This window comes from Phascolarctos cinereus, unplaced genomic scaffold (genome assembly GCF_003287225.1).
Source record: "Phascolarctos cinereus isolate Bilbo 61053 unplaced genomic scaffold, phaCin_HiC Scaffold_5;HRSCAF=322, whole genome shotgun sequence".
NCBI lineage: Eukaryota > Metazoa > Chordata > Mammalia > Diprotodontia > Phascolarctidae > Phascolarctos > Phascolarctos cinereus.
In genome coordinates, this window is record NW_027555958.1 from 260,819,430 (window position 1) to 260,831,463 (window position 12,034).

The 12,034-nt window shown below is 34.0% G+C and overlaps 1 protein-coding gene across 6 annotated transcripts in view; it reads right to left on the reverse strand.

Annotated features, from left to right (window-relative positions):
* Positions 1-12,034, reverse strand: part of MYOCD (myocardin) — a 155,654-nt gene that overhangs the window by 79,401 nt on the left and 64,219 nt on the right. For all 6 annotated transcript variants that reach the window (XM_020965975.2, XM_078155782.1, XM_078155780.1 and 3 more), the window contains 2 exons: positions 7,839-7,888; positions 5,581-5,656 (listed from right to left, as the gene is read on the reverse strand). In XM_020965975.2, coding sequence (XP_020821634.1) covers positions 5,581-5,656; positions 7,839-7,888 — 126 coding nt within the window. The remainder of the gene's footprint in view (positions 1-5,580; positions 5,657-7,838; positions 7,889-12,034) is intronic.

Below are 12,034 nucleotides of genomic sequence, written 5' to 3' on the forward strand. Positions count from 1 at the left end.
AACAGAGGGTTACACACAGGGTAAAGATAAAAGACTAGAGTAGAAAATATTATGCTTCAGCTGAAGTAAAAAAAAGCAGGGGTAGCAATCCTGATCTCAGACAAAGCAAAAGCAAAAATAAACCTAATTAAAAGACATAAGGAAGGAAACTACATCTTACTAAAAGGCACCATAGACAATGAAGTAATATTATTACTAAACATGTATGCACCAAGTGGTATGGCATTCAAATTCTTAAAGGAGAAGTTAAGGGAGGAGTTACAGGAAGAAACAGACAGTAAAACTATACTAGTGGGGAACCTCAACCTTCCCCTCTCTGAACTAGATCAATCTAACCACAAAATACACAAGGAAGAGGTGAATAGAATTTTAGAAAAGTTAGATATGGTAGACCTCTGGAGAAAATTGAATGAGGATAGAAAAGAATATACCTTTTTCTCAACAGTACATGACACCTTCACAAAAATTGACCATTTACTAAGGCATAAAAACCTCACAATCCAATGCAAAAAGGCAGAAATATTAAATGCATTCTTTTCAGATCATGATGCAATAAAAATTATATGTAATAAGGAGCCATGGAAAGATAGACTAAAAATTAATTGGAAACTAAATAATCTAATCCTAAAGAATGAGTGGGTCAAACAACAAATCATAGAAATAATCAATAACTTCATATGAAAGAATGACAATAATAAGACAACACAGCAAAACTTATGGGATGCAGTGAAAGTGGTTCTCAGGGGAAGTTTTATATCTCTAAATGCTTACATGAATAAAATACGGAAAGAGATCAATGAATCAGTCATGCAACTAAAAAAGCTAGAAAAAAACAAATTAAAAATCCTTAATTAAATACCAAATTAGAAATTCTGAAAACCAAATGAAAATTAACAAAATTGAAATTAAGAAAACTATTGAACTAATAAATGAAACTAAGAGTTGGTTTAATGAAAAAAAAACAATAAAATGGATGAACCTTTGGTTAATTTGATTAAAAAAAGAAGAAAACTAAATTACCAGTATCAAAAATGAAAAGGGTGAATTCACACCAGTAGAGAGGATATTAAAACAATAACCAGGAACTATTGTACCCGGCTGTATGACAATTTTAGTGAAATGAATGAATATTTACAAAAATATAAATTACCCAGATTAATGGAAGAAGAAGTAAGATACTTAAATAAACCCATTTCAGAAAAAGAAATTGAACAAGCCATAAATGAACTCCTTAGGAAAAAAATTTCCAGGGCCAGATGGATTTACAAGCAAATTCTATCAAACATTTAAACAATTAATTCCAATACTATGTAGAATATTTAGGAAACTAGGCAAAGAAGGAGTCTTACCAAATTCTTTTTATGATACAAATATGGTACTGATATCTAATCTGGAAGGAGTCAAAACAGAGAAAAAAAATGATAGGCCAATTATCCTAATGAATATAGATGCAAAATTTTTAAATAAAATATTTGCAAAAAGATTACAGCAACGTGTCATGAGAATAATACACTATGCCAGGTAGAATATATACCAGGAATGCAGGGCTGGTTCAATATTAGGAAAAATATCAGTACAATTGACCAAACTTACAGCAACCATATGATTATCTCAATAGATGCAGAAAAAACTTTTGACAAACTACAATACCCATTAATAACACTGAAGAGTATGGGAATAAATGGAATCTTCCTTAAAACGATGAGTAGCATCTATCTAAAACCATCAGCAAGAATTGTATGTAATGGGGAGAAGCTAGAAGCATTTCCAATAAGGTTATGGGTGAAACGAGGATGTCCATTATCACCACTGTTATTTAATATGGTACTAGAAACTTTAACTTTAGCAATAAGAGAAGAAAAAGAAAGTGAAGCAATTAGAATAGGCAAAGAAGAAAGAAAGCTATCACTCTTTCCAGATGATATGATGATATATTTAGAAAATCCTAGAGAATCAAGTAAAAAACTACTTGAAATAATAAACAAATTTAGCAAAGTTGTGGGATATAAAATAAACCTATTTAATCAGCATTTCTATATATTACTAACAAAGCCCAACAGCAAGAGATAGGCAAAGAAATTCCATTTAATGACAATTCTACCTAAATTAAATTACTTATTCAGTGCCTTACCAATTACACTACCAAGAAATTGTTTTGTAGAGCTAGAAAAAAAACAAAATTCATCTGGAAGAACAAAAGGTCTAGAATATCAATGGAATTAATGAAAAAAAAATCCTAGGGAAGCTGGCCTAACCACACCAGATTTCAAATTGTATTATAAAGCAGCAATCATCAAAACTACTTGGGTATTGGCTAAGAAACAGAGTGGTAGATCAATGCAATAGGTTAGACACACAAGACACAATAGTCAATGACTATAGTAATCTACTGTTTGATTAACTCCAAGACTCCCCTTTTCTGGGATAAGAACTCACTATTTGACAAAAATTTCTGGGAAAATTAGAAAATAGTAAAGCAGAAGTTAGAAACAGATCAACATCTTACACCACAGACCAAAATAAAGTCAAAATAGTACATACTTTAGATATAAAGGCTGATACTATAAGTAAACTCAGAGATCATGGAATAGTTTGCCTGTCACATTTATGGAAAACAGAAGAATTTATGACCAAACAAGAGATACAGAACATTTTTAATGCAAAATGGATAATTTTGATTATATTAAATTGAAAAGTTTTTGCAAAAATAAAGCCAATACAACCAAGATTAGGAGGGAAACAGAAAACTGACAAAGAATTTTTATAACCATTGTATCTGATAAAGTCCTCATTTCTCAAATATATAGAGAACTGAGTCAAATTTATAAGAATACACATCATTCCCCGATTGATAAATGATCAAAGGATATGAACAGGCAGTTTTCAGAGGAAGAAATTAAAGCTATCTATAGTTATATGAAAAAATGTTCTAGGGGCAGCTAGGTGGTACAGTGGATAGAACACCGGCCTTGGATTCAGGAGGACCTGAGTTCAGATCCGGCCTCAGACACATAACACTTACTAGCTGTGTGACCGTGGGCAAGTCACTTAACCCCATTGCCTAGCAAAAACAAACAAAAAAACAAAATGCTCTAAATCACTATCTATTACAGAAATGTAAATCAAAACAACTCTGAGGTACCACATCATGCCTATGAGATTGGCCAACATGACAAAACAGGAAAATGATAAATGCTGGAGAAGATGAGGGAAATTTGGAACACTAATACATTATTGGTGGAGTTGTGAACTGATCCAGTCATTCTGGAGAACAATTTGGAACTATGCCCAAAAGGTTATAAAACTGCGCATACCCTCTGGCCCAGCAATACCTTTCCTAGGACTGTATCCCAAGAGATCATAGAAATGGGAAAAGGACCCACATGTACGAAAATATTTATAGCAGCTCTTTTTGTGGTGGCCAAGAATTGGAAATTGAGGGGATGCTCATCAGTTGGGAAATGGTTGAACAAATTGTGGTATATGAATGTAATTGAATACTACTGTGCTATAAGAAATGATGAGCAGACAGACTTCAGAAAAACCTGGAAAGACTTGCATGAACTGATGCTAAGTGAAGTGAGCAGAACCAGGAGAACATTGTACACAGTAACAACACAATGTGTGATGACTAACTTTGATAGACTCATCTGTTTTTAGCAATGCAAAGATCCAAGACAATGCCAAAGGACTCATGGTAGAAAATGCTGTCCACATCGAGAGAAAGAACTATGGAGTCTGAATGCATATCAAAGCATATTATTTGCTCTTTTTTTTTTTTGCTTTTTTTCATTTGTTTCTTCTTTCTCATGATTTCTCTCATTGGTTCTAATTCTTCTTTACAACATGACTAATGTGAAAATCTGTTTAATATGTATATATATATGTATATATATACATATATATGTATATATATATATATATAATATATATATATATATATAGAAAGAGAGAGAGAGAGAGAGAGAGAGAGAGAGAGAGAGAGAGAGAGAGAGCCTATATCAATTTACATGCTGTCTTGGGGGAGGCGGGAGGGGAGAGATAGGGAGAAAATTTGGAACTCAAAATCTTATGGAAATGAATGTTAAAAACTAAAAATAAATAAATTACAAAAAGTTAATAATTTATATTAAATTGATCTCAAATTTAAGATATTTGATATCTAAATGGATTGTTTGGCTTTTATTCTCAGAACAAAAAAAAATCTAGGCATGGTGAAGTTAAACAAACTTATCTCAAAGCACAAAGGATCCATTGCTCATTATAGACCCAAGATTAAAAATTCTAGACTTTTCATTACCTATTAGACTAATGTGCCACTCTATTTAAGGCTACCTTAATAGATTTTCTGTGATTTAACACATCCACTAAGATAAGAGAAAACATGGACTTATGTTATTAGACTGGATAAAATGGAGATGGTCCAATAAAATGTCAGTGTTTTTGGTTGGAGAATACCTGCTGGATTAAGTTCCAGGAAGACAAATCAGAGCAGAAACTCCTCTTGCTCAAATGTTTGATATGCAGCTGTCAGAACTCTCCAAGGTCCTGCACTAGTCTCAGAACAACTTAAAATGGGGCCTTGTGGCTCTTATCTTCTTAATTCTGTTATCCACACCAAAATTCCCTTTAACATTGTGTAGCTTAGATAAAAACAGAAGGAAAAATTAGCCAATCAGAACAGTCAATGAATACCAATCAGGTACCAAGGTGAGATTTTTTTGCCTATATGGGATAGATTATCTGTTGTGTTTATCATTATAGAATCTTAGATTTGGAAGGAACATCTCAGGTAAATTAGTCTAACCCCTACCTAAAACATGAATACTCTCTACATCAATACTGATAATTGATGCTGTGTTTCATATTCAAAACCTTTCATAACCTAGCCTCCTCCTACCATTCCAGCCTTCTTATACCTTACTCCCTAGTGGTAATCTTCAATCCAGGGATAGTGGTCCTCTGTTTCTCAACTCCGTGCATTTTCTCTGGATATCCCCTATGCCTGGAACATGCTATCTACTGTTACTGACCTCCCTGGCTTCAGGTCCCAACTAAAATCTCACCTTCTACAGGAAACTTTCCCTAACTCCTCTTAATTCCAGCACCTTCCTTCTTTTAATTACTTCTTATTTATCCTGTGTATGGCTTGCTTTGAATATATTTGTTTGCAATGTTGTTTCCCTCTGTAGATTGTATGCTCCTTGAGAGCAGGGACTAACTTTTGTCTCTGTATCCTCAGTGTCTGGCACAAAGTAGGTACTTAATAAATGTTTATTGATCGATTAATTGACTACAGTGATGGAGGAATTTGTTTCCTGCTGATGCAACTTTTGCATAGCTCTAATTGTTAGATGTAAAGACTTGGATCTGACTTTTTGCAACTTTCATCCAACTTTCCTTAATTCACTCCTAGTTCATTATGTCGGAGCTGAGGAGAACAAATTCAATTTCTCCTCTGTGTGAATAATTACTTGATAATCACGTAAGCTCATTTTTATTTTGGATAGGAAAGAGATAAAGAACTCTAGAGAAAAAAAGTTTAACATGAAAATTTTCTTTGTACCATTATACACTTACCTTGTAAAATGTGCATGTTGATCAAGTTGGTCCCTTCAGGTCTCTTTCTGATCTTGTGCTTTAAATAGTCTTCAGTCTGTGTATCATAAATACACAAAATTCCCATGGTGAGCACTTATTAAATCATGCAACTGTACTGTTTCTAAATCTAAAAATAATCTAGGATACTCTTAGTAGAAATTACTTTTAACAACACTTGAAATAGGAAAATACAACCAGATTGAGTTTTTCCAGTTTTGAATAAATATAATTAGGTATCTAGTCCACATCTCTCCATCTCATCCATAAGATTAGAACGAGAAGCTGTCAAATGTTTTGTTACATACTCCTACTTACATACTATAGAAGAAAAATGAAATTAGTTGAACTATAATGATTAGATAATCCCTAAAGTAGGTCTCTTCCTCATCTACATAGCGTGGTAGTAGAATGAACATTGGACTTGGAATGATATGTGCTGAGTGCCATCTCTGTCACTAAATGTGTGACCTTGAATAAGCAGCTTAAGTTTTTCTGAGCCTTGGTTTACTCAATTGTAGAATGGAGTAGAATTGGACTTGTAATTATGTTGTTATATATTTATGTGTGTGTGTTTACATACATATATATATATACGTATATATATGTGTGTGTGTGTATATATATATGTATGTGTGTATATGTATATATAACATATTATGTGTATGGAGACAGGTAGCTCAGTGAATAGAGCTCTGGACCTGGAAGCAGGAAAACCTGAGTTCAAATCCAGCCTCAGACAGTAACTAGCTGTATGGCCCTGGACATCATTTAATCTCTGGTTACTTTGATTTATTGGAGAAAGAAATGGAAAATCACTCCAGTATCTTTGCCAAGAAAACAGTATTGGTGTGCTGTGGTCAATGGGGTTACAAAAAATTGTACATGACTGAATGACTGAACAACAACAACAATCTATGTGTGTGCATAATCCCATATATAATCACAGATACATATAGGTACATATATATGTATCTGTATTTATACAGTTATCTGAATAAACTTTGTTTGCCAATGAAGTTTGGCATCTATTCTGAAATTTAAGGTCTTAGAGAGTTATCTGAAGCAATAAGTGACTTGTCCATGGTCACAGAATTAGTAAGTGACAGATGTGGGACTTAAACCCAGATTTTTCTGACTATGAGAATCCTTTCTATCTGATTTTAGATGCTATCCTCTCCATAAAATGGGAATAATATTGCAGAAGTGATTTAAAAAGGTTGTTGTGAGGAATGTGTTTTTCAAACTGTAAAAATATTGTTCTTCTTGTCTAGGTCATGAATACAAATGCAACAAATCAGGGCTCAAAACAGAACATAATTCTCCTTCTCAAACTGTGAGGACACATATGTTCTCAGAATTCCTAGAAAGCAATATAAAGCAAAAAGAAATAGACATCAAATGTCAGAGCTAATAGGCACCATAGAAATCATCTATTCCAACCTTCTTTTGGTAGATAATGAATTTAAGGCCCACAAAGGTAAAATAACCTGTCCAAGGTTGCATAGTGGGGTCCTGGCAGATTCAGAACTAGAAAGCAGTTTTCTTAACTCCCAGTCTAGCCATCTTTCCACTATAATGGTGGATCTTCTTTTTTGTACCTGTTTGTAACATGCGGCAAACATCAGCATCTTTTTATTTTTATTTTTTGGTACATGTAAGCTACACTTTTCTTTGTTCAAGTAGCCTATCCAGTAAGGAATTTAAACTAGAGGAAGGACAGTGTAGAATTTCCCAACTCTCCTATACTTCCTAACTACAAATAATAAAGGGCATATACACACACACACACACACACACACACACACACACACACACACACACATATATATATATATATTACACCAATGAAATCACAGTTCTGAATCAAAAGGTTTTTTCCTTAAAATTTGTGAATATGTTATCTTCTCTACTGAATTAAAAGTTCCCAGAATGCAGGAAGGAACTCTGTATTATTATTCATTTTTTTATTTCTCTAAAGCCTAGCATAGTGATTATACACACACACACACACACACACACACACACACACATACATGCATAGTAGATGCTTTACAACATGTTCATTGAATTAAATTTAATATTTCAAGGGAGAGGACTGGGCAACATGGGTCAGCTTGTTTTTAGATGCTCTGTTTTCCTGTCTTGGTCTAATACTCAGAGAAATCTGCATTGCAGTTGATTGATTAAGTAATTAATAGCTCTATCTCTACTATCCAAATGCATTTTTCAAAAGTTACCTTATCAAAGCCTTTTCTTTGCTCTTGGAATATAGTCTGATTTTGCAATGCTGAAACAAAAACACAGGAGAAGGAAGCAGTTCAGTTGTTGGTCAGCAATGAACATATTACTAAATGTGTTCTACTGACTCACTCACACACACACACACCACATAGACAGCTACATTTAATTAGACCAACAAGCAGTTAAAGGAAAAAAAGCTTGGAATGTATCATTTTATATAAAGCCAAGGGATATAGTGCAAGATGGAATGCAGGCCTAGAAAGGGAAAAGCATTGAGCATAGAAGGTATGCTAGTGACAGGAATAATGTGAACCATTCTGAACTTGTACCAAAATATGAGGACCACAGGAGATAAGGATATAGGAGGGCATAGGAGAAAAATATATGAAGCTCTAATTTGAAGAAAGAAAGATAATTCTCAGGAAAGCTATCATCCCGTTTGCTCTTACTATGCTCTTTAGAAGCATAAAAAATGGATTACTTCATTATAGATGAGGAATTTTACAAAAGGATTTGTTTTAGATATGGAGTGGCTATCCATTTAGTTGACAATCACAGAACTATACAGAATACTCAATCATGAAATATTAGAGCTAGAGTTAGACATCATTTAGCTCCAACACTCACATTTTATAAAAGGCAGTTCAGCTGGTTAGTGGTTGAACCTAAGTATCCTAAATCCCAATTTAATGTGCTTTCAATAGCATGATGCTATTTCCCTTGATTAAATTAAATGATGGTCTGAGCACTTTTATATTTAATAATTTAACCTCATGAATATGTAAGGTAGAAAGACATGGTTATTTTTCACATATTATCATAGACTTAGAGCTGGAAGAAACCTCAGGGGCCATCTAGTTCACCTCCATTTTACAGATGAAGAAATTGATGTAGACGAACGTTAAGAAACTTGATCATTCCTACACAAGCAGTAAGTTATAAAGTTAGGATTTGAACTCAGTTCTTCTGACTCTAGAAACAGAGACCTTTCCACTATATCACACTTCCTGAAGGCATAGCAAACCTTGAACTTCCTTCAGAAGTATGTGTTTTCTTTTCTTTTGATTAATTTAAATATAGAATCCCAAGTTATATTAGATATTTTAGCAACTGACCCTTAGCAACATTGAAGTTTACAAAACATATTTATTTTTCCTTTTGAATTTTCATTTGTACTCTGGTGGTCTGGATAAAATGATTATGTAGACTGTTTCATGTTCCCATTATTTGTTCATGTTTGTATGAGTGTATGTTGATATTCTCTAGAATTTCTCCTGAGCCCATTCTACAGAATACCATTGCTTGGAGCTTTTTTATGTGTGAGCTTCATTTAGCTTTGGAGTTGTACAAAATACATTATTAAAAGATGAACATGTGGATTCAGAAGGGCTTCCTGGGCTTTCAGATATCTTGAGGAATTTGGTGGTAATCCTGAGGAAGGGCATGTTGGATATCATTTATTTTTGTTAATTGTAAGAAGAAGCATGTCTTGAAAGTCATGGTATAAGTCACAATCTGCAGTTTTGTTTTTTGTTTTTGCTTTTGCTTTTCCTGGCATTTCTCTGCTTCAGGATTAACACAAACATGGCAAAGCCTTTAAGGAAGAGGAAGAGTCACAGCAGGAGAGAAGGGTTGAAAAGAACCAGAAAGGAGGAGAAGGGGACAGAAGGAAAAGGGAGAAGGCTCAGAAGAATGAAAGAGCTGAGGGGAAGGACAGGAGTTAGAGCAGAGGGGGAAGGTTCAGAGGGGAAGAAGAACTGGAGAATAGGAAGGGACCCCTGGAGAAGTCAGGGAATAAAGGCAGGGACCCTGAGGGAAGGTAAGAAGCCAAAAGAAAAATGAGAGGCCAGAGAAGGATGTGTTCAGAATTATAGGAAGTAAGCATTTTGTAAAAAATGAAAAATAAAAAACCCAAGAGGTATCCCTTCACAATTTTACATCTCATTTAACACAATGAAAAATTGTATTCATTTAATATCTTATTTTTCCTTATTGTTCCAACAGTATCAGCTTCTTCTCTATTCTAACTTAATCAGTCTTGGAATTAACATCACACACATACACTTTCTAATCTCTGTCTCTCGCGACAATGAGCTCTCATCTATAGATTCTTAAAATATCATACAAGTCATATCAATGTGCTCACATATTTTCCTTATTTAACAGTCAAGCAGCATTTTCATTTGCTCTGTCAACGTTAACTAGATAGGTCTAATTAATTACATATTTTTCATTCTTAGCTGCAATTTGAGATGAAAGTATTTTAAAAAGTAGTTCTGTCCTTCATGACATATAAGTAAACTTTTGTGAGTTTTATTACATTTTGCAAAGTCCTAAATGGTTGTCTGTATAACTCATAACCTCTATGGGCCTCAGTTTCCACATGATAGTTTAAATGGAGATAATAATGCCTGTTCTACCTAAGGGTTTATTCTAAGCATTATATTAAATAAATATATAAAATCCATCTATATTTGTTAAACATTATACAAATATAAAGTATTATCTCTAGAGCCTACCACAATGCCAACACATCTAGTGCTTGTTGAACAGCTTACTTGTCAAGTCTTTTAAATCTGTTCTCTGTTTGGCTAGAATTAGAATTCTGGGGAAATTGATGTGGTTCCTGAAGCTCTTCCACTATTGTTAACATAGTTTACTGTACTATGTCACTGTGTCATGCGATACCAAGGGCACTGCATTTGAAGTTAGAAGACCAGAAGTTGTTCCCTGGTTCCATCACTTTACCACCAAAATGAAACTTCTCTGAGTCTCAGTCTCTCAATTATAAAATGAAGATAATAATGTATGCAGAATCAACCTTATAATGTGGTGATGATCAAATGAGATAGTGTATATAAAACCACATTTAATACATATACAAAAGTAACTTATCTTCATTATGAACAAACAGTTAAGTGACAGGTTAGTTTGGTAGTTTCAAAGCTTATCACTCTACAAGCCATACAGATTTCCTTTAGAAATGATACACATAGCATAATTCAATGTGGGAGGCTATTTAAGAAGTAACAAAATAATAATTGTTTACAATGCTTTACAGGTAATATCCCATCTATATCTCCTGATCTTGTGTAATTATTGACCAACTCATCCCCTAAGTCCTTCAAATAGAAGTCTTTCCCTATATATATACATACATATATTTTAATAGATGTATACATATATATTTAATATTATGTATTTATATATGTACTTGTACATGATATATAATGTGTACTTTATGGGCATGTATGAGTTACTTAGGTGGCACAGTGGATAGATAACTGGATCTGGAGTCAAGAAGATCTAATTCAAATCCAGCCTCAGATTCTTGCTAGTTGTGTGGCCCTGGGCAAATAGCTTAATTTCTGTTTGCTTCAGTTTCTCCAAAGGTAAAATGGTGATAATAATAACAACTACCTCCCAGTGCTTTTGTGAGGATCAAATGAGATATTATTTATAAAGTATCTAGCATAATGCTAGGCACATAGTAGGTTTTATAGGTTTCAGTTATTATTATCATCATTATTATTATTTTAACATTTCTTGGGTATTAATACAACATTTGGGCTGTCATTTCATTTCCCTTGTTCTATTATTATTCCGTATTGCAGGTAAAGAAACTGAGGTTCAGAAAAGTTCAGTAGATTGTCCAAAGTCATAGTAATTTATAGAGTAACTTAAATTTAGATGGTCATGGAAGAGCAAGAAAATCCATCCTTTCTCTCTCTCTCTCTCTCTCTCTCTCTCTCTCTCTCTCTCTCTCTCTCTCTCTTTTCTCTGTCTCTCCCTCTTTCTCTGTTTCTCTCTGTGTCTCTCTATCTCTCTCTGCATCTCTATCTCTTTCTCTGTCTCTCTGTCTCTGTCTCTGTCTCTCTGTCTGTCTGTCTGTCTGTCTGTCTGTCTCTCTCTCTCTCTCTTCTCTCTCTCTCTCTCTCTCTCTCTCTCTCTCTCTTCTGTATCTCTCTCTGTCTCTCTGAAATTTTGGAGCAGTTCTTTGTGGCACTCATTTTTCTTGATGTCTCTCAAGCCTCTAACACTGACAATCATCCTCTCCTGCATGATATTCTCATCTCTCTAGGTTTCCAAGATGCGATTGTCTCTCATAGTTCTCCTCTAACCTATCTGACTGCTCCTTCCCAGTTTCCTTTATTGCATCCTCATCCAAGTCATGCCTACTAACTTCGGGCAT